Source organism: Agelaius tricolor, unplaced genomic scaffold, assembly GCF_023055355.1.
Source record: "Agelaius tricolor isolate 1412-34295 unplaced genomic scaffold, bAgeTri1.0.p SCAF_10, whole genome shotgun sequence".
In the NCBI taxonomy this organism is placed as follows: Eukaryota; Metazoa; Chordata; class Aves; order Passeriformes; family Icteridae; genus Agelaius; species Agelaius tricolor.
This window is the reverse complement of record NW_027269270.1, coordinates 25,512,618-25,535,313: the sequence shown is the minus strand read 5'-3', so window position 1 is coordinate 25,535,313 and position 22,696 is coordinate 25,512,618. Positions and strand designations below refer to the sequence as shown.

At 39.6% G+C, this 22,696-nt stretch overlaps 1 protein-coding gene across 2 annotated transcripts; it reads right to left on the bottom strand.

The window, feature by feature from the left end:
- Positions 1-2,271: 2,271 nt before the first annotated feature.
- Positions 2,272-22,655, bottom strand: SEC22A (SEC22 homolog A, vesicle trafficking protein). 2 transcript variants are annotated; one of them, XM_071435287.1, is made up of 8 exons: positions 22,506-22,655; positions 18,917-19,092; positions 17,182-17,385; positions 15,746-15,909; positions 14,469-14,663; positions 9,719-9,837; positions 6,645-6,710; positions 2,272-3,330 (listed from the first exon to the last, which is right to left on the bottom strand). In XM_071435287.1, the coding sequence occupies exons 2-8, from the start codon at positions 18,928-18,930 to the stop codon at positions 3,130-3,132; spliced, it is 963 nt and encodes a 320-aa protein (XP_071291388.1). In that variant the 5' UTR covers positions 18,931-19,092; positions 22,506-22,655; the 3' UTR covers positions 2,272-3,129. The 2 variants fall into 2 exon arrangements, with proteins under 2 accessions (XP_071291388.1, XP_071291389.1); XM_071435288.1 differs by lacking the exon at positions 22,506-22,655 and adding an exon at positions 22,024-22,380.
- Positions 22,656-22,696: the final 41 nt, after the last annotated feature.

Below are 22,696 nucleotides of genomic sequence, written 5' to 3'. Positions count from 1 at the left end.
AAAACTCAAGTTTCCTTGCTCTTGACCCACTTCGTCCTTGCAACTGAAGGAGCAAGTAGGCTCTGGGGAGGTGGGGGAGGACTGAGAAAATTGAATTTCAGGCCGGATGGGGGGCAGGAGCAGCAACATTTTCCTGCCATTTGGGAGCAGATAGTTTCCTGTGAAAAGCAGAGGTGGCTGCACTGCTGGGGCCGGCCCTGTCCCGAGGCTCCCCTGGCAAAAGGGCTGGGAAAGGGGCGGGGTGGCAGCAGGGAGTCACCGCAGCAGGAGAGCCCAGCACTGACACGCCCGCAGGGGCAGCACGGCACCGGCATTCCAATAAAGAGCTCCAGGGGACAGCGGCTGCACTCAGCTTCCCTGTGAGCAGCTGGCCCCAGAGATCTTTTAACAATTTCAGATGCAAATAACTATTGCCATCTACTGGAAATGGCATTATACACCTACCTTTCTAAGTCAGGCAAGCCTTTGGTCATTCCTTCCTGAAAGCAAATACAGAGACACCTTATTGAAAGATAAACATTCTATGGTGGATACTCCTTTACAAATACAGCATGAAATGGGCTCTGCTGCTACTAAATCCCACAGAACAATCAAGCAACCACGAATGGCCATCTGCACTTCACACTGAAGTAAAGCCTGTTGTTCAAGAGAGTAATCAACTTTCCTAAATTCGTCTTCCTAAGCCTGGTAACTCAAGTACCTGGTAAAATCAGCAGGGAAGCCCCTGCCTGAGTGTTGAGTTTGTGTAAGCAAAAAGGAAATCCTGGGAATTTTCAATAAATTTTCACCTCCAACCTGGCCTGCTGTATCTCTGTTCTGATCTCACACCAAGATGTCAGCAAGTTCTAATATTACAAACTCAAACATGCTAAGAAGCTAGGTGGTTTTAGCACCTAGTAATACCACATAATGAAGAACAGTCATGCTCATTAAGTTTTCATTGTGAAATGGGATTTTTATCAGTGCTATAAAAGCAGGCAAACAAAACCCCAACTGTTTTCTGATACACTGGCAGTTGCATTTGTTCATGATACCTGCTAATCAGCAATTAGTTTAATGCCAGCATAACTGGAATGGAATAATGGCTCCAGATGCTATGACAAAGGAAGTTTTCATTCCTTAAAAATGGATCTTTGGGAATAGCAGGAAGGGACGGTGCCTCAGAGAAAACAAAATTCTCTGCCAACATATAAACCAAGAAATGATGCAACAAGAAATTCTTATGTGCACAACAACCTGAGCTAAAATCTTAGCAATACTTAAAACATTCATAGTAGCTTCCCTGCTTATCAATGGAGGTGAAAATACAGGTATAAGGGCTCTTCTAGACACTGTAAGCAAAATAAAACCTGGTTTTATACTTAAAACATAATACCTCTCTATTTTTTAATCACGGATTTTAAATGTAAAGGACTGCTCTTCACCTTTTCAGAATGGTGCACTGGATGTTAATACAAGCAATTCTGGGTGCTAAGTAAGGGCTGTTTGCTGCTCATGTTCATACACACCTTCTTCTTCCCTGTCTCGAAGTAAGGAGAGAAGAGAATTAACGGAGAAGCACCAACCCTGGAGCCTGCACACCAGGGGTCTCCAAAGGCTTCACCTCAGACAGCAGCCTCAGACACAGCACTTCCCACTGCAGTTTCATTCTCTAATTCTTCTTGGTTGTATTATGCACAATCTTCTTCACTAATACTCCATCTATTTAAAAATAAAATAGTTCCTTTTTTCCTGGTCATAAAATCTCCACGAAGTAACTTATTTAAAAACATAATATTTTGGTATGAAATGTCCAAGAAAATTTGCCTGGGCCAACATTTCACAGCACAGCAAAGCTCTGCCCATTCCCAAATCCAGCAACACAAGGGCATTGCAACCTCTCTGCCATTAAGCCTTGATTAAAACTTGTAGATAAAAACTTGTATCTATTTGTACATTTTAAAGCATCATAAATAACTGTAACATAAAAATAAAACCCCAGTGTAAGTGATGGTGGTCCTCTGTGGTTGGCTGGAGTTTGCTGGTTGATTCACCAGCTTTAGCAGCATACATTTGTTCTCTCGACTGAATCACAAAGGTTTTATCCGAGCACAAAAACACCCAACCCATAAAGCCCAAAGAACCAACGCAATCCCTGTAATTTCTTGTTTAAGCTAATCAGACTGGTTTATTATTTTCCTGTCACCAGCTGTCTGTCTCAGGTTTGAGCTAATTATTCATCCATTTCTGAAAGTAAGGAAGAATATATAAAAAGGACAGTATTCCAACAAGTACAAGTCATTCCATTTACTCACCAATCTGTTCCCTTTCAACCCTTCCAGAGTCCAAACACATGAAGTGTGCAAGGGTCCTGGTTAGTGGCAGAACTTTCTGAATAATTACAAAAAATGAACCCTATCTACATAAATCAATCCAAAGAATAATTAAAAGAAAATCATAAATGAAAACACATTAAAGAACTTACAGCACAAGACAAAGCACCACAGGTGAAGCCGATCCCTAGAAACTGAGTTTCCAGGTTACATTTTAATTAAGAAAACATTCACATATATGTCAATGTGAAATAAAACATTCCAAAATTTAGTATCTTACATATGCCACATCTAGTTGCTAATATGCAATAGCATTATTATTATTATTTATTTAGCCTATTCCCTACTGCCTCACAAAGGCAAAACTGACCTTGGAAGTGAAAAGCTTGCACAATATGCAGAACATACTCTACACATTCCTCCATTAATGTACAAATGTGCTTCCACCCTACCATCAGATAATGTGATCATGAAATACCATCCGATAATTCCACATCAGATTATCTCCATGAATGTATGAATGAAGCTTTTTTATGCCACCAGTTCATATTCTACATACATTTCACTGCATGGACATACTTCACTTTCCTCCTCTAGTCCCATAATCTTTTGTGTCCTTTTCAAGAAAATAAAAAAATAATTAAAAAAAGGTTCAACCACCAAGTGTAGAATGTCCACAGGCATCTTACATTGACTTATTAAAAAAAAAAGAAAAAAATAAAAGTCCCATTCAGACAGCTTCTTCTTTTGGAGAACAGCTTTACATTCCTGAGAGTAACTAGTGGAACAAGACTTGGTCTCAGTGTTCCAGGACTTGTCAGACGTTGTAATCAGGGGACTTTCCCTGGGGCTGCCGCAGTCGGATCTGCAGGGTAGAAAAGGCTCCCACAGTGACGTGGAAGAAGAGCTGCCACAGGTTGCGCAGTTCATACAGATACATGTTACACAGGCAGATCAAGCCGAACGTCAGGAAGGACTTGGCATTCCTCCAGCCTGTGTAGTACACAAACAGGTAACACTGCCAGGAGACAAGAAATCAGGTTACCTCATGGAAAATAACTTCTACTGAAGAAAAACTGTCAGGCCACCGAAAAATTACAGCCCAAACCAAGGAAAAGTCTGAATCACACATGGAAGAACAGTATCAATTCAGCAGCCATAGAAGAATGAAGAGACCTGATATCAATACAAGGTTACATTTGCCTTGCATTAAACCCTGCCAACAATTCATTCCTAATAACTAATTACAGCCTGACATGAGTGGCCCATCCACTAAAGATAGTGGATGTTCCTGGCAATCTCTGGTCAAAATAAACTCTGCTCTACTCAAGCAGTGCAGAAGGAACAAGAGAAGGAAAGGAAAGCAATGGGAAGGACAGGGACAATACCAGGGCCCCAGAGGCCAGCACAAGGCAATCCCCAGGCAGCTCCCAGTGTCCTGCCAGGGGTGATGCTGAGAGTCTCCTGTCAGATGCAGAGGCCAAACCCACTGCCCTGCTTCAGCTGTTGCAGGACTGATCACATCTGGAGAGAGACACAACTCCTCTCCTGTAATTTTTAGGCAATGTTTTGCACACTGTGGTGTAACACAGTCTGTCAGGACTGCCCACAGTTCCCTACTCAGCCCTCTTCCTACTGTATCTGGAAATCTGCTCAAGTCTTTTGTCTCAGTTTTCATCTCTAAAAGGACAAAGCTTTTACCCCAGACATTATTTTTATTTCTCCTATTGTTTGAACTGCTCCTTTAACTGCTACAAAATCAAAAAATTCCTTTGCTCCTTCCCTGGATTCAGGTCATTTCTGCTGAAGGAAGTTTTTTTCCTGAGCTTCAAGGCAGATAACAATAGTATTTATGCTTACTTTCTATTCCAGATCTGTTCCCAGTGGATTTATAACTATGGTCACACAGATTTAACAGCATCCATAATCAGATTATCTAAGTGCCATTTCTGTTCTTCCTGGGCATTTGCCATGTTTTATCAGTCAAAAAAACTCCACTTAATTTTCATTTTTCATGTTCCTCAAAAAAGGGCAACTGAACAATACAATTTATTGAGGTTACTTTATATTCTATTTGCACTCTACCACTTTGTTATAAAGCATGCATTTCCACTCCAAGTGTGGCTGAGAGCAGCACAGCTACTTGTAGTGTCTGGGCATCTAAATATTATCAGAGAGGTGAGGACTGGCATTATCAGTAAGATTTGTATGTTCTTCCTCGAAAGCAAAGTAAAACTAGAGATTAATAACCTGCATGTTTCAGAATCTAGACAAAAGTGTTCTGAACCCGCTTGGCCATTTTGAGCAGAGTAAATGCAACCTGCTTGTGCTGACAACTTCACAAATCATATCTAAAAGAGCAATTAGTTGGTACTGGTATCTCAGCAATAAGAATTCAGATAATTTCCTAGTGTTGTCACTCCCGCTGACAATGTACGAACAAGTGTGACGGCTTCCAAGATTAAAATAAGAGTCAGGATATGCTTCATCAAAATTATTAATAAAGGCTTTTAAACAGTAGGTTAAAAATGTTACTATAACACAATGTCTAATGATGGAATTTTACTGAAGAACTGGAAGTGGATCTTTAATTTCCACTTTTCACTTTCCACTTTCTGAAGTGGATCTTTCATTGGTCTAGCTCTGAACTACTGGACGTGCCCCTTACAGAACAGATGAAAATGCCAAAAAACCAGTCAAAAGGCCAAAACAATGCAACTTTAACAGCTTACTGTAACAAGTACTCTTATGAAACTCCTGAGGCTTGTTTTTCTACTACTAAAGGGAAGTGTTATACTGAGCATGCTTTTATGGAGAAGGCTCCTCTGTGCCACTTCAGAGAAGATTTTGACTTTTGGGTTTTTTTAATGAATGTTAAGAGATGACTGAAGGCTCAAGTTCTGATACTTTGCACTTCTAGTACAACTGAGGCAGTTATTACTTTTCCTCCTTTATAGAAGACTAGAAACTATGAAGCAGCACTAGACATGTCAGTGAGTCTAAAACATCATATTCCATGTAAGTCCTGGTCTTTTGTCTGCACAGTTAAAAACATTTCTTGGGAACCAGAGACACACTGCTGTGTTGTTGTTAAGTGAACAAGGCAATACAGCAGGATGGACACCTGGTGGGTGAATGAGAGTGAAATGGGTTGTCATACCACACAGGGAATTAATGTCCTGAGCTCTTAACTGTAGCCAAAGAGCATCAGAACATGCCAGAGAACCAACATCCCTCAATTCTGAAAACTGACCAATCACATATTACAAAAATGATACCAGAGGGTGGGAAACAGAGTTTCAACAGATGTATTTTGGATATTAATAAAAAGCCTACATTCCAGGTTGCATGGATTCTTTCTTTCAGACAGCTCTGTTCAAGGCAAACAGTGCAGGAAAGATGTCTCAATGGACAGACATGAATACTTTATAAAGAATAAGATTTCCAGTTTGGGAGAGGAAGGGGAAAGTGTATTTTTTTACAAAAACAAAATGGAGAAGCTCTACCTTATCTAATATGGAACAGACTGTTGGCTTAGAAAATTAACACCAATCTAAATTATTTAAGGCAGAAGTCAATGGAAAGTCCAACAAGTGTTGGAGGACACAAGTTGCATTGGGACATTTTGCCAGAGATAACAAATAACCTGGGCAAAAAAAAAGACTGATAGAAAGGCATTTTCTTATATTAATATCTGACACAGTACTAAACACTGGCCAACAGAAACAAGTAAAAACTGGATACTCCACAAGTCTAAGATTAAAAGTCAAAGTAATTATAATAACTGCAACTGAGCATGAGAGACACAGACACAGGTTAATGTAACAGCAGTGTCACTGAATGACAGATGCCAGTGGGCACCTTGCTATAAATAATAAAGAAAAGTCAAATTCAGATGCAGAAATGGAAAGCTGACAGAGAGGAAAAGCAAGAAGTGCCAGGCAGGAAAACAGTGAAAAGCAGCCACAAGCTTTGAAAAGGAAGGAGATGCACATTAAAGTACAGAGTGAAGAAAATTCTAGGGTGCAGAATTATATATAAAAAAAAAAAAATATAACCTCCACTGCTTGTGACTTTAGAGATAATCGTCTTAATTAAATGTCTTAATCATCCAGCTGGCGAAAATGCCAGCAAACAGAAGTTCTTTGTATTTTTTGTATCAATCTACTACTACATGATACTTTATGATTCATGAAAAAAAAACAGAGCAGAAAATATTTTCTGTAATCACCTTATTCAAGTATCTGTGACATTTAAGAAAACATGATGACACTTATGCATGACTGGTGATGTTTCTAAACTCTAGTGAATTATGCAAACAGAAAAACACACCTGGTACAAACAGGCTGCGGTTCCAAGAAAAAATGCAATAACATAGCTGAAATCTTCACCTTCATTCTGCAAGAATAAAACAAAAAGCCATGTTTTACAATAAAACAAGTGAAATACCAGTATGAAAGTTATGAATTATTGCATGTTAAAACAGTTTCACACAGGGATTTGTAGCAATTCCTTTACCACACTAAACCGACAATTAAGACTAATCAGAGCTTACTTACATGTCTGCAAAAAAATCATGTCCTGGAGTCTGACCAAAATCTTTATTCACAACAAACTCTTGCCAAGATCTTCAAAAGCTTTAAAGATATCCAGGTCTAACACTGGATATTTACCTTCTCCAGATGCCTTTGAAAATTCAAGTCTAAACACTGGTAACTACCTTTAATAGCAACTTCACAGATTTGTGCCTTCCTAAAGCTTTGCGAAATGGAAACGAGGTAACAGGAAAGGACCCAGACTGGCCACTAGGGTGGAGTAAAACTCTGCACAGAGAATAACGAAGGCAGCTCTGTGCTCATGCAATGACAGCTAACAGCAGCACAGGAATTTATCAGAGAGACTTGGAAAATAGGGTTCACTTGAAGGAAAGATAGAAAAATTTACTTGAAGTGACAGATTTTTCTACTATGTGTTTTGAAAACAAAACAAACCCTTTAACTTATTCAAACAGGTTGTAACAGTTCCTAGAGAGCTGAGCAGAGTAAATTTCCATGCTCAATGACTATATTAACTGCATTTCTAGCAGACATCTGCAACCACCAAGAACTTTCCTAGGAAAACAATGGGCACTCATGCAAATGTTTGTCCTTGAGAGCAAATATCACTTGAGAAGAGATGGTGTTCCATCCACAAGGACAACTTGTGTCTGCTGAGAGTATGTTCAGTATGAAGCATTCTCATGTCCTGTGCTGACCAGGAAAAACTTTGCATGTCTGCACACAGAAGTTACATCCACAATGCAGTAATTTCTACCCAGTGTGTCTTTGACCTAGTGCCACTGCACATTTGGTGGAGTACAGTTACAGATTGCAACAGAATTTTATTAACACTCAAATAAAACCACTGATTATAAAACAAACAGTAATTCAGAGACACGCTTTTGAATGACTTCTCAGAACACGTTCCATTAATTGTGTTTTGGATTACTTCTCCCTAAACCTTGTGGATTTTTCCATAATAAAGTAAACTAAGAGAAATTTTAATGGAATTTTAGTGTGCCTCATTTGTCAGAAATGAAAATTATCTTCCATCTGTACTGCAATCTATTACCTCCAGATGCAATAACATAGAGAATAAAATTAACTGGATGTCCTGTCATCCCTTAAATAGATTAATCTAACATTTGTGTTCTTTTTCAAAAATCAGCTGCAGAAAGGTAACAGAGTAAGTTTTAGCAACATCACACTAACTGACAAATCCGTTCAGTACTATTTGTACTACAGCATACTTTAAAATCATTCCTATTTATAAACTGAGAAAATTGTGCATAACACAGAAAAACCTAATTAGGGATAAAGTAGAGATGTAGGTTCACTTGGTCCTTCTTTAAAAAACAAACCAAAGACAACTCAGAAAGGAGGACCAAGCATGGAACGTTTTCATTACTCTTGTTCATCTATCAACTAGTCTTCCCCAAATGCTGAGAATCGACAGTACTGTTTATTCAATCTTTACATATATCAATACTATATAAGATAACTGGAATACAGGAATTCTTCTTTACCTTATTTCCCTAAAAAAAAAACTCCATTAGGTATCAAAAACATTGCAGTTAGCTACTGAAAGGGCTAGAGACCAAGACTTACAAGGAGCAGCTGAGGAAACTGGGACTGTTTAGCCTGGAGAAAAGGAGGCTTGGGAGAGAACTTACTGCTCTCCACAACTACTTGAAATGAAATTGTAGCAAGGTGGGGGCTGGGCTCTTCTCCCAGGTAACAATGGGTAGGATGAGAGGAAATGGCCTCTTGTTGCATCAGGGGAAAAATTTCTTCACTAAAAGGGCTGTCAAGCTGCCCAGGGAAGTGGTTGAGTCATCATAACCCCTGGAGGAATTTAAAAGCCTTGTAGATGTGGCACTTTGGAACATGGTTTAGTGAACTTGGCAGTGCTGAGTTATGGTTGGACTCAGGTCTTTTCCAACCTAAATGACTCTATGAAGTCCAGATATGTTTAAATAAAAAGACTCTCTACCAGCCAAGTAAGAGGATTACCATTTTCTCTCAGAAAAGTTCCACGGGGTTTTTACACTCTATATCTATCACCACAATAATAGCCATTAAATTGTGAGGAAGTCTTTGAATTTTTTAGTGGCAACACATATGAACTTTCTGTGCATGCCTGCCAAGTACTAGCAGCAAATTCACCTGAATTGCTTGAAAGCATAAACCATTATTAGTGACACTGTAGCACTTGTGGGAACACAACCAGCACAAGAAATGGAATAGAAAAAAACTGAAAGGCTACAGGGAGGGTCATAGTAGAGATTTTACAGAAAAAAAATGGGTTTGGGGGAGGTTGTTTGGGGAGGGGATTTTAGAAGAAATTACTTGACAATTTTCTGACACTGATCAAGACACAATGAGAAATAAGATTTAATAAATGCAAACAAAACTAAAAAGGTTCTCTAAGAAACGACTTTACAAAACCTGTTTAAAGATTCCCGCTCTGTGGACTTTTCAAAAAAACTGCCCAGATTTTCAAAGCTGTTCATCATGTCACTCAAGTGTTTTTAAATAGTATCCATAGAAATTAAACACCTCATACCCTGGCATAAATTTAGCAAACAGAACATGATGTTCACATCCTCACTGCTCCCAAGGTACCAGGGAAGGAGCTGGCCACCCACCTTCCACTGCTGTAGGAACTCACAGCCTCGATGAATGAGGCAGCACACTTGAGGAGGATGCACAGATCACAAACAATACAGGATTTGTAACAGAGGCCTGACCTCACAAACAGTACTTTTGAAATAAAACTGGCACAACTCAGATCATGTAGAATCTCCTAAAATGAAAATTGTGGTTGCTATGATGCATAACTTTTAAACTCATGAACAGGTACAATACCTGGAGAAGGCTTTCTATGGCATGGAAGCCACGGATTAAATTCAAAGCTCCACATAACAGACTAAGTACAAATGAGACAATCCCTGGCAGAGTCACAGGTTCCAGACGTTGATGAGGAGCTGCAAAGCAGATCAAAAGAAGATATCAAAGGTCAAAGCAATGCCTTCAGAAATTCAATAAAATAATAATCTCATTTGTCAGTGGTTTCTAGCTCAAGTAAACGCTGAAGCGAACCACAAAATGTCATTTCTGTTTTCTAAAAAGACAAAACATGGAAAATGCTTCAGCACAAGGTTTAGCAAAAAGTAAACGTTCCTCCAGTTCATATGTAATTGTCTTGTTATATTTAGTCTGTATCTCAATAGATTCCATTTATTCAGTATGTTAGTCATGGCTGCTCAAACATGCCAGATAATCAAAAGTAAAAGATGCACTTGCTACTGAAATCTGCCCATAATCAGTAACCAGCTAATAAGTCATGTGCTTAAGAGCTTCTCTCACAACCTCCACTCTTCTTTAACACCACATTAGTGAGATATTGAGACTGATTTAGCTTGTTTGCTGAACAGAACACTGAGGCAAAGCTATCAGTCCCCTTCCTTAAACACAGGGTGTGCTACCAAAGACACACATGAAGGGACAGCTCTGAAACTCAGCTGGCATCTGTACCACAATCTTATATGGACCTTCCAGATTGTGCTTAGCATCTTACAAGTAAAACACATTAAAATTAAAACACTTTCTTTCCATGCACACCCGCTCTTTCAAGCTTATCTAGGGTCACAAGTATGTAACAGTTATGTATGTTCCTCATTACTGTCCCTTTCCATAATGAATAACAGAAAGCAAATGTGAAAAAACAATGCAAAACTCTTAACAGTCTGGGCAACACTGAGATAACAATGAGACTACTGAGCTGTACTCAAATCATTCTGTTCAAATCAACCAAGTGTAAAGATCTGAACAATGAGGTTAATGAACTGTAACATTAATAGAGAGGGGGTGTCAATCCCAGTTGTTTGTATTGCACAGACCCAGGAAAAAGGTTTTTCAAACAGTTTATGAAGTTACAGAACCTAAAAAAGCCCCAACAAAAGCTATTTCACATTGATAAGCAGGCAGGGCTGTCTAATTAAGAGTGTACAATAAAACAAAAATATACAGGATGAGTTCAGTTAATTAATTTGTGCTGAATTTAATACTGTATAATCAGTTGGGGTGGTTTTTTTAAACAAAGTATAACCCATGTTTAACTGTGAGAGCTCACTGCTTTTCTAACTGTAGAGCACATTACTACCAGCAATCACTCAGTTAAGGTTAGATATGCTAGATGTGCTATTTGCATACCAAACCACTCTTTTTCAATGACTCCCAACTGGTGGTTTTGTTTTGGGTTTTTTTTTTTTTTAAACCATCTCATCTAGAGTGGAAAAAAGCTGAGGGTGTATATGACTGTTTTTATCCAATAGTAATGCCATTCCATTAAGTGGTGGATAAAATTAGTTCACTGCTCTCCACTTGCAGCCCTCCAGAAAATCTCCTTTTCTCCATGTATTGGGTAACTTAAAATCATTGTGTGCTAAAACAGCATTTAAAACACCTCTTTGAGAACTATGGGGGAAAAGTAAAGAGTCTGGACAGCTAAATCAACAAAGTCAACGAAGTCTATGAAGGTTCATAAAATAGTAACTTCTCTCTTGTTAAAATATGAGAAAAAAATAAAGGACGTTATATACCATTAATAATGTCATTAAACTCACCAGGTCATAACAAATTTTAGTGTTACAATCAAAGCAACAAGACTCATTTATATACAAAAAGGAGAAGGTAAAACCAAAGAATGAAGAAGGAATGCCAGAGAAGGCAGGGTAAAGGGCAACTGTCTTCAAATTGGTACATACATCAATCTTAGAAATATGATTAAGTGCCATATCAAAAATTCTCAGTTCAAATAAAGCACAAATTCTGAATTTAATGTTGACATTTACATAAAAATTCAGGAAATTTACATGGCATGAGAAACTACATTACTTTTAAGAAAGTTTATTTAAAACTAAAACGTAAAAAAAACCCAAACAAAAGCAGGGAGTATACCATCAAGCAAAAAATAACTTTGATCTGACAACTGTTTCTTCACTGAAAAAAAGCTCAGAAAACAGTAATTTCATCCTAACCTGAAACATCACACACCAGCATGCTGTGACCTTATTTCTAATGCCTGCCAACACCTACACGTACCTTTGCAGGAAGATTGTATCCATAATCTGCACACTTTATGCTTCCCACATGCAGAATTACCCCTGTTCCTCACTGCACTGCACAACTCTCAGAGGGAGAAGGCTGCAGGCACTGCCAGCACAGCAGGCCTGGATCCCCACCCCGGTGACACACCCAGTTACAGCGGGAGGGAGCGAGAGCCGCTGCTTCCCCCACGGCCCGAGCTAATGCCTCCAACTCTGCCATTCTGCACAACAAAACAGGATTTGCATCCACCTAACTTCCCACCTCTGGATGCCCTCCAACTTCATTTAACACAGCTCACTCCAGAAAGTCCTACTTTTTAACAGTACAGCATATTCAGGAAATTCCACTAGGCAAAACATCTTTTTGTGAGAATCTTTTTGCTCTGTCCTTAGAGCAAAGGAGAAACTTGGAAGTCCAGCCAACTGAGTGGGCAGCAAACATCCAGAGAAAGTTCTTTTCAAGGGTGGAGAGAAGTGATGAATGTAAAGAACTACAAAACCATTAGCAGACTTTCTAAAAAAGACACTGTTATTCAACAGCATCTAAAATGTGAAGAGCTGAAGAAGTAGCAAAGTGCCAGCTTCTCATAATGTACAGCCCTTTGATGGTGAGTTTCTACAGCAACTCAAGGAAGGAAGTGGATAACTGAACAGAGATCTATGGAATTCAGAGGAAGAAGAAAGTTAAAAGCAACTGAAAGAGAAACAGAAGAAAAATGACATGGAAAGAAAAGAGGACAACAGAATTTCTTCTGTAAGAAGTTGTGGAGAGGTAAGTTAAAAAAAACAGACAATCACCTGCCAATTATTGTTGAATCTTCTTTTTTAGTTAAAAGGGAAATGGTCCCTATGTTTTTTAATTTAGGTCTATATAACCTTCCAACACTCTTATTCAAAAAAAGGGGTAAAAATCATATTTTCCACTGCATGGACAACTTTTAAAAAACAGCAAATTTTGACACAGACTGAATTCTCTCATGCTTATTGCTGTTTCTTTTTCCAACTGCAGGAACTTTGAATCTAGACAATTTTCAGAGCTAACCAGCTCCCCTTCTGCCACCATAACCCTTTCCACAAAGCAGGATTACATGAGAACATTAAGAGTAAACAACAATACAGGAATCAAAAGTGGCAAAAGAGTGGTATCACAGCATTACGTACCTTTAAAAAGAGCCCACACATGTAAAAAGATGACAAAGGTATGTACAGTGCTGCTTAGACAATTCCACTCTTTAAAACCATTTAAACACCTTCACACTTTTCCTTTAATCCTTTCCCTGACTCTAACTCCAGTACTGTTAAATTGCAAATACAGAGATTGTAAGCTATTTCTACACTGCCTCATAGCACCTGGAATTCTCAGAATCAGGGCCCCAGAGTACAAACAGGGCACCCTACTGGTTTTGTTTGGTTTTCATCTTCCATAGAAAGCAGTTTTCAATCTTCTAGAGTAATCCTCATGAGTAAGTACATAATAAGGATAATATACTGGCAAAGAGATCCCATTTACGTATACATATACATAAACTGCACAAAATCACATTTATTACAACATTGTAGGAGGTGTTTAGATTTATGATTGCAATTCTATGATTTATGATTGCACCCTGACACTGTAAAGTGAACAGCATCAGTATGTGCCTGCTCAGGATAATTTATAGACAGCAGTACTTCTGGAAAAAAAAGGAAAATATATTAGCTAATTAAAATCAACACTTCCTTCCATTCTATTTATGATTTTGGTTCACTAAACTTGGAGGACTGAAATCAGATGATGTCAATTTCACATGTGGAGCCCATGTATCAGTGCAAGGATTTGGCATTTTGTTTCTGTCCTGCTGAGAAACATCTGAAGATGGGCCTCAAACCCATTCAGAGGATTCACCAAATAGCACAAACCTTTAACCCAGCTCAACCCCACGATTCCACAATTAACTCCTACATGAAGTAAACTAAAGTTTAAAAAAATTAATGACTACTTAAATAAATTTGGGGGTTTTATACAAATTGCAATTCTTAACGCTGTACATAAGGCACTCATTTTAGAGAGTGCATCTCTATAAGCCAGAACAGCTCTTTCGATTTTCACCATTGCAAAGGCTTCCTCAGGAGATGCTTCTCCCTCCAGCTGCTCTGACTCCTGACACTGCTCTCAGCTTATGTCAACACTGAGTCTTACTGGGCAGAAATATCAAAACTTTTCAGAAATCCTAAAAGGTCAAAAAAAAAAAAATCATCTTCTTGTTAAGTGCTCATCTTCATTAACAGGGCTTTTTCCCTTCAATAAAGCAGTCTAATGGACAGAGTCATTTCCTCCTCTGAGTGCCTCGAGAAGGAAAGCATTTGGAGCAAGAGAGAAAACAGACATCTGAGTTAAAATACACATATGGTCATATCAGCTTTATGTTTTAGAAACATGAAAAGAAGCTTTTTTTAAAAAGAAAAATAATTGAATTTTACTGCATCTGTCTCATTTAAGGATATAACAACACGAGTCTGGAACTTACCTGCAGATATCTTACCAGTACCCTTATACTCCCCCACAGGTACATGAGAAAAGCCATTGGCTGAACCAAGTTCTGACACTGAAATCTGATACGGTGGCCTCAGTTTGATTTCAGTCTGCATATCAGCAAGATTCATCTTTGTTGACAAAGAACGTGTGTTGTTGTATCTCTGTTTGGTCCTCTGAATGAAATTATCTGTGCAAAATTTAAAATAAAAAGGTATTTTTCTATGGACTTTGTTAATTACAAAATCCAAGACCATGCAGCTTTTCAGTTCACAGACTGAAATATATGGCTTGAAACATTTGTATTTATCTTGGATTTTTAATGCTATTTCTGTTTTGTGCCTAATACATCATGGGTTATTTAATGCTGCAATTAAAAAAAATTAAGCTCTAAAAATCTAATTATGTAATAACTGAATAAAATAATGACTTTTCATTGCATGAGACTGACTGCATTTCTAATACAATGGATTTACTGCAGTTATTCTAGCTTTTCTGTTAGTTTAGTAAATATCCTTATGAAAAAAATATGTTGTGGAAGAAAAAAGTGTCATAAGAAATCTTCACAAGCAGGACAGTAATGTCATACAGAAATTGTCATTAACTGACTGAATTATAGACAGGAATTAACCAACTGGAGTATCTTCCCCCGTGTTTCTAAAACTGCAGTTCTCTTTGCTCTAATGTGTTTCATAAGAATATCTAATTACAGTAATTTCTAATACATAGTATTAAAGCAACATAAATGAATGGAATTCAGAACAGCTGTTATCTGGTATATATGAGATGAATTGCATTTGCAGTCTGAAGAGTAAATGCTCCACTACATCATATGAGAAGTAAAAATTTCTCCCTTTCATATACTGAACAAGAGATAGCACAGCTAACAGCTAACATGAAACTGCAATCTTTTCCTTGAGAAATTTATGAAGCTCAATGACTTCACAGGTTAAGTATTTCAACAGGTATGAAGTCAAACAATTGCTGGTATTACTACCAGAAGATGAATTCCAGAGTTGCTCACACAAGGCTTAAACCAAAACCTACTGGAATGAACAGAAGTAAGTTTGGATAAAACTCTAGTAGCCTAATTTAATGCCCCCAGAAGTATATCTTTATTGACTCTAAGAGCAGTTAAATCAGATTCTAAATCCACCTGAAACACAGCTATAAATTGCTTTGGACATTTTTTTTGTGGGCATTAAGTTGTATCTATTTAAATACTCATTTGTCTTAGTATGAGAATGTAGGGGGAGAAAGTGAGATCCTTACCAAACTCTATAAAACAGTATGGTCTGATAGCAGTATTCGTCTTCATCATATTGTAGGTAGTGATGAACTCCTTCTGAAGCTCATCCAGGAAACAGAAAGCCAGGACATTGGGATAATTTTCAGTGCACAACATCATATAGCTTACTCCCAGAGAACTTATAAAGCTACAATTGAGAAAACATATTCAAAATTTAAATTCAGTGAATTAACTGCTCTTCTCGTCTGATCTTATATATTCTGTAACCAGAAAAACAAAAACTTACATAGGGTAGCAAAGGAATAAATGTTTACTGAAAACCAAAAGTATTCTAAAAGAAAAACAGGTTACTTTTAAGCAATGTTTTACTTGAACACCACATTGTACAATCATATGAGAAGCTGGTTTACATGAATGTGTATGTAGGTATCTATATGTGTGTGTGTGCACACATATACACACACTTGTTAAACAGAAAATAACAAAGCTTTTAGGATGCAGAAACACAGCAGGTTCATCCCATAACAGCTTTTCACTCATCTCAAATGTACAATATGGGATCTGGTGCAGCCCAAAAATGCAAAACCTTATTTTCAGATTCAGAGGAGGGCTGTTGGCTCTTTCTAGAGCATGGGAAGAAATAAAACTGTTCTGTAGAGTTAATTAATTAATAATTCTCCAAAGACAGTTGGAAGGACAACCAGAGATGGCAAATATGCAATCAGAAAAGGACAGTTTGCAGTATACATATTCTGTTGCGTTTAGGAAATCCATTAGTTTCTGGATAACTTACAGTATTAAAAGTAATCAAAGACAAAAGCAGTAAAATCTAACCTGATTAAGCCTTATAGCTTATTCTTAAAAAGTTTGTTTTAAGCTAATCAGTTTACAGGCCAACTGTAGTTAGCCTGTAAAAAAAAGAAAAAAAAAAGATTGAAACAATTTAGTCCATCCCGGGCTTTAATCTAAGAAATGCTGGAAACTCACATATACCTATAGGAGATGGAGAGGTCTTAGCACTTTCTAGGATCATTCAGGTGGTACATGTTCCACTACTGTAACTTCCACATGGTTAACTAGGGGCTAAGATGAAGTTACTCACCTCATTTAAAATATCTAAATTAGAATCAGAATTTTGGTCAGTTTAAGAGCAAGTGAACTATAAACAATAAAGAATTTCTTCTAAATATCTAATCCAAACCTACCCTTTCATTTAGTGTAAAACCACTCTTCCCATGATGTTGTCCTATGACTTTGTGCCATTATAAAGGAACTTCCACGATGGTCTGAATAGGTTCAAATCTTTCTAAAATTGCTCAATTTTTAAATTTCAGATATATAAATAGTGCCAAGAATTAATCTTAGTTTGATTAAGCATTTCTAATGTGCACAATTAACTTTTTCACTTACAGAGAGACACAACCTAGGATGTTGCAAATACTTAAATGAGATGCCTTACTTTATATTATACTGTCCAGTTTTCAGAGTACATCTGTCAGGAAGCTGAGAAAGTTTTTTTGAGAGCATTTTAAAATATTTTCTACATTCTTGCATTCCCGTGCTCTGGTCACAATCAGTAGATGCAGAAAGTGGGAGTCCATCCCTCACACGGACCACGGAGGCAGATAAAATCATAGACATTGCCAACAGAGTTAACAACAGCCTGCAACAAAACACAAATCAGGAGGAATCAGAACTGAAGTAAAAGCACAGACAAGAGAGTCAACCGTGATGAATCAAACTTCTCCAACTGTACAGTGGGTTCAGGCCTCAACTGGGGCACAGTTAGGATTTTCAACTGTAACTCAGACTAGAGTACTAGAGTCTTCACTGAACAGGACCTACTAATCTACACGAGCCACAAAACAGTCCTTCAAACCTTATATTAAATCAAAACATTCAAAAGTTTAGCAAGACAAGAATTAAAAGGATTACTTATCTGCTAAGCATCAGTACACAAATTTGTTCTCCTCCAAGTGGGCGAACTGCTAGAATTTATATGAAGCCAAAAGCAAACACTTCCTCAGCTCTTAACATTGCTCTGCAGACTCCTACCATATACTACACCTATCACTTCAGACACTATGAAAAAATATTTTTGCCTCCCTCAGATGATGCTACTCAAGTTCCATACAGTAACAAACTGCAAGAGGAAACATATTTCTGGATACAGCTGAAATATGCTTTTGTGTGTGATACTGACATGTTTACAGCACCTTTCAAACTATGACGTTAAGGGTGCTTTACAAGCCTCAGCAGCTGAATGACTGCATTTTCACAAGTCAGAAATCCAAATCTTCCCCAAAAAGACACTACCTCTTCACAAAAGAGAGGAAATAGCTATATTTACCTGAACTCTCATCTTCTCTATTTCCCACTCCCCAAAGATTATATATCCATCAGGAAACTTAATGAATAATCAACAATATTCAGGCTTTTCAAGGTTATTTACTCCTCAGAGAGAAAGAGGCATATTATAACATAAGCACTAAAAATGTGTTGTCACTTTCAGTTTAGTAAATTCAGCTTCATCAGCAGTCAAACTTCAAACTCCTCTGAGATCCATCACATTAGCTGAATAAATTCCAAATTAATACCCTCATATTTTACTTGTACAGCACATCAGACTCTCCCCAAAGCTGTAACTGTTGACTGCAGTCTGCTGAACACCTTGGGGCTTTTATCAGGTGCCTTTGTTATTTCAGCACTTCACTGGAGAAATCCCTCCTGAACAAAGTGCTTCCATCAGCTGGACACAAAACCAGAAAAGAACCCCAACTCCAGGACTTCCTCTAGATCAGCCTGCTGGCATGAAGCATTCAAGAAACTAAACCCACAGTTCTAGAAACTTTTACCTATCCCCAGGTTCATGCACATATTCCCAGAAGGACAATTCACATGGAATGCACATGGACTCATTCTCTTAACTATACTGCTAACCATATAACCAAGGAGTGAACCAAGCAGCTCAAGAGCACAACAAAATTGCAGAGGAGCTTTAAACTGTAATGGTTCTCTACCAATAACCATCTCTACCACTCAGAACTCGATCCTGACAGAGACTTTTGGGAGCTGTATCAATATAAACAAGAGCAGTGATGCCATGGCACAGTTTAAATACCCCTTCATCAATTTACTTGGACAAAATGTAATTTCATGGATCTGCATTTCCCCTGATGAAACAAATAACTTACTTAGCACCTAACATGAAGAAAGGAATGCAGCTCCATGTCCTGTTTCAGGAAAAGGCAGGGAATAGGACTGCACAGCAGGAGAAACCCTGGAATCCTGCAGCCAGCTCTCAGAAGGAAAGGTATTATTCTGTTCACTTTGTAAATTATCTCGATGGTTAAAGTTCATGTTGAGCTATCTGATGAGATAAGAACAAACAAAAAAAGTTAATAAATACATTTACTGGGTAACAACGCACTTCAGGTCTCTTTTGTGAGGTCTTACATATTGGAAAGGCCTGAACATAGCCAAGGGAGGTTAGTCAAAAGATAATAAAAGAAAAAAAAAAACTGGGATAATAGAGATATTAAAATGTTTCTGTGTTCTTTAAGTGAAGTTCAGGAAGTCCCAGCACTTGAGGCATTTAAAGCAAGGAAACATGCTAGTCATCTGCACAGTACAGGAGTAACTCAGGTTTACACAACCTTTGATTCTGAACCCCATCAGTACCCCCATCCACTACGTTTGATTAATCCATCATCTCTGCTCAGAGCACCTCAGGAACGAAACACAGCACAACCACAGCTCTATTTCCAAAGCATTAAGATTTTCAATGTTCAATCTCATCATAGCTGCTTTGCTCCTACAACTGAGAACAAAGAACATAAATACCACTAACAGCAGCATGAATGCACAGACAACAGACAAAGCAAATGATAAAGCCATGTTTAGAGGTATTCTTTCAACTTTTATGTCTATTCTATATGTAAATAAATATTTGCATAAATCTTGAACAAAACTTTGAGACTCCTACTTACATTCAGAGGAAAACAGGCTCTGTTTTTCAGAGAAGACAGAAGACAAGCCTCTACTGGAACCTGACAATTCTCTTAATATACTAGGAAATCATGCAAGGTAGAAATTGTATAGAGCTGAAGATCTCAACACCAGTTAGGTTTTGTTATCATCATCTTAAAAAGCCACCCAGTGAAAATATGAGCTTTTTTCTCAGCCTCCTAACAGGCTGAATTTATCATAGAATCAGAAAGCTATCTAAAAGCCAAAGCTAATAACAGAAAACTGCTTTGGCTGGAAGATCATACACATGTCAAGGGATGTATAATGCACATAGTGTACAGAAGATTCAGCCTTACCTAAAAATGTATTAACAAAGAAAAAAAGTTTACTAAATCTACCTTATCCAGCTCTCAAAACAATACAGCTTTGCACAAGGAGCCAAGTGGTAAATTTGATATGCACTTACATATTTAGAGATTGAAAAAAGATAAATATGCTTTCAGAGCTACCTCTAAATGTCTTTTTGAAACATCTGTTCAAAGCTGCATTAAGTAATTCACCAAATCGTAACAAACTTCATACATTTTCCTCCAAAAATTCTATATCCCTCAACCACCTGAAGATGACAAAAGACTGCACTGCCACTACAAATGGTCTGTGAATCTCTTACAGGTGCAAGGAAATGAACAGATCAGGTTTGATGTCTCATTCCATGACAGAACTGTGGAATACCAAATCCAACCAGCAGCTGTTTGGCTCACAGGTATCACAGAGGGTCCAAACATGTCACCAGCCAGTGGAACTCCTTGTCACAGGCTGCTGCTGTCCATGCTACAATGTCATGGGAATTTAAGAGGCAACAGGAAAAGTTCACAGACAAACTACCAGGGGGATTAAAAGCAAGTAGTCACAACCCTTTGATCAGAGGGATTCTGACCCCCACACAAACACCAACAGCGAGAGCACATCACAGAAGCATCACTCACTCCATGCTTGCACCATTCTTGTTTCCCTTAGTTAGTATTTACTTCTGCCCCACCGTTGTTGATTTCCCCTTCACAGCCCCACCCACAAACGAGAGAGCTCATGGAAACGAGGAGCATGCAGAAAGCTGGCCACAGACAGGTAAGAGTAGCAGGGTGACTATTCCTCTGCTACTGCACCTTCCCAAGAGCTGCCCAATTCCTCATGCACGTTCAGCATCCACTGCTTCACAACTAGGAATCAGCACATGTGCCTGGTTTCATTTCCTCTCAGGAACAAGAAGCCTCAGGTGATGGAAACCAGAGCCTGTTTCACTGTACTTGTTTTTTGGAAGCCATAGTCAATTATCATGTTGTTTATTTCTGTGTTATTATGGTACTTGATCCTGAAGCAGCATCTAGGAAGGTCCTAGAAACACTGAAAACAGAAACTAGAACATTCCAGCCTTCTGTAGCAAATTCATCATCTAACTTGTGATCTGACAGTTGTTTTAAACCTATCTGACATAGTCTTGTAACACTTTTAACAAGTGTTTCAAAGTGGCTTGTGACTTTGATTTGCTCAGGATACTTCACCTAAGAAAAACTCTAGCTTTCTCAAAATTCTGAGCAGATCTAGTGTAATGGCAAGCCTATTCTCCTGCACCTGATAACCTTCAGCCAATTTAATCACATCATTTCTTGCTGGGATGTCTGTCTCTCATAAAAACTTTCCATAAAACATAAAATTGGGAAGCGTGTGCAAGCTGCACTCCTGTCTGACACAGAATACAGATAAAACTTCTGTGCTTACTTCAAACGTGTACCTAATACTGTTGGACAATTTATTGTCCCCACTTCTGAGGATTGCAACAGCTGCATTACACAGGAAGGAGCTTAATTTTTTTCACTCTACATTATACTTCAGAAAGTCGTGTTACAAACTGGAGCACTACAGAAGGACACAACAAATAAAGCCACTTTGACATCACCAGATATAAGGGAATAATCCTAAATCACCAGCCAATATAATCCCTTCCATAAAGCCAAGGGGAAAGAGAGCTCAGAGGCAGAATCAAGATTCACAGAATCAAAGAGATTGGAAAAGACCTCTGAGATCTTCGAGTCCAACCTGTGACTGGACACCACCACGTCACCAGCCACCACTAAGTGCCACGTCCAGTCTTCCCTTAACAGGTGGCTCCAGGCACAGTGACTCCATCACCTCCCTGGGATCCCAATCCAATGTAAAACCACCCCTTCTGAAGAAATTCCTCCTAACGTCCAACCAATTCTGACAAATTAAGGGAGCGGAACCAGTTGCATCCCAAACTTTGGGAGCTTGACCCTTTCACCTAGCACCTACTTACGTGGCAGCTCCGACAGGACCATCTGCAGCTGCAGCAGAAGCGCTGACTCAGTGGTCACTGACAGGCGGATCCGCGCCGCCCCAGGACACAGAACTTCACCCACCCTCCCGCGGAGCCTGGAGAGCGGCGGAGACCCCTACACACAGCGGGCTCCTGCTACCGAGCGGCGCTTGCCAGGAGCTCCGAGCGGCCCTGGCTGCCTCCCGCGCCCGCCCTGCCCGCGGTAGCGACGCTGCCGCCACCACCACCACCACCACCACCCCCCGAGACGGCGGCAGCGGCCGCGGCGCGAACGCAGCCGGCCCTGAGGCTCCGCGGCCGGGCCTGGGGCCGGCAGCGGCGGTAGGCGGGAGGGGAAGGGAGTGAAGGCGAGGCCGCGGCGCGGGCGGGGCGGGCAGGGCCGGGCGGCGGCTCCGGCCGCGGGTCCCGCCCCGCCCGCGCCCCTCACGGCGCCGGCCCCGCGCGGGGGGCGCGAGCCGTACCTGGGCAGCGGGGCGGCGGCGCGCGGCTCCCGCCGGGCATTGTGGGAGCGGACACGTCCGCGCGCGCCGCAGCGCCCCCGCGCGTTGCGGCCGCGCCGCTGCGGGGCGGGGCCGCCCTGAGGGCGCTCCCGGCGCCGCCGCCCTCAGGGGCCCCGGCCAGCCCCGCTGTCAGCCCGCGGAGCTTGGGCGGC

Bases quoted from the DNA above. Each gene is read 5' to 3' on its own strand.
- SEC22A (XM_071435287.1), bottom strand. The intron at 15,910-17,181 runs GTAAGGCATCTC...TCTCAATTGTAG, and splicing joins ACTGGACAGTATAATATAAA to CTTTATAAGTTCTCTGGGAG. The intron at 6,711-9,718 runs GTATTGTACCTG...TTATTCTTGCAG, and splicing joins CCATAGAAAGCCTTCTCCAG to AATGAAGGTGAAGATTTCAG.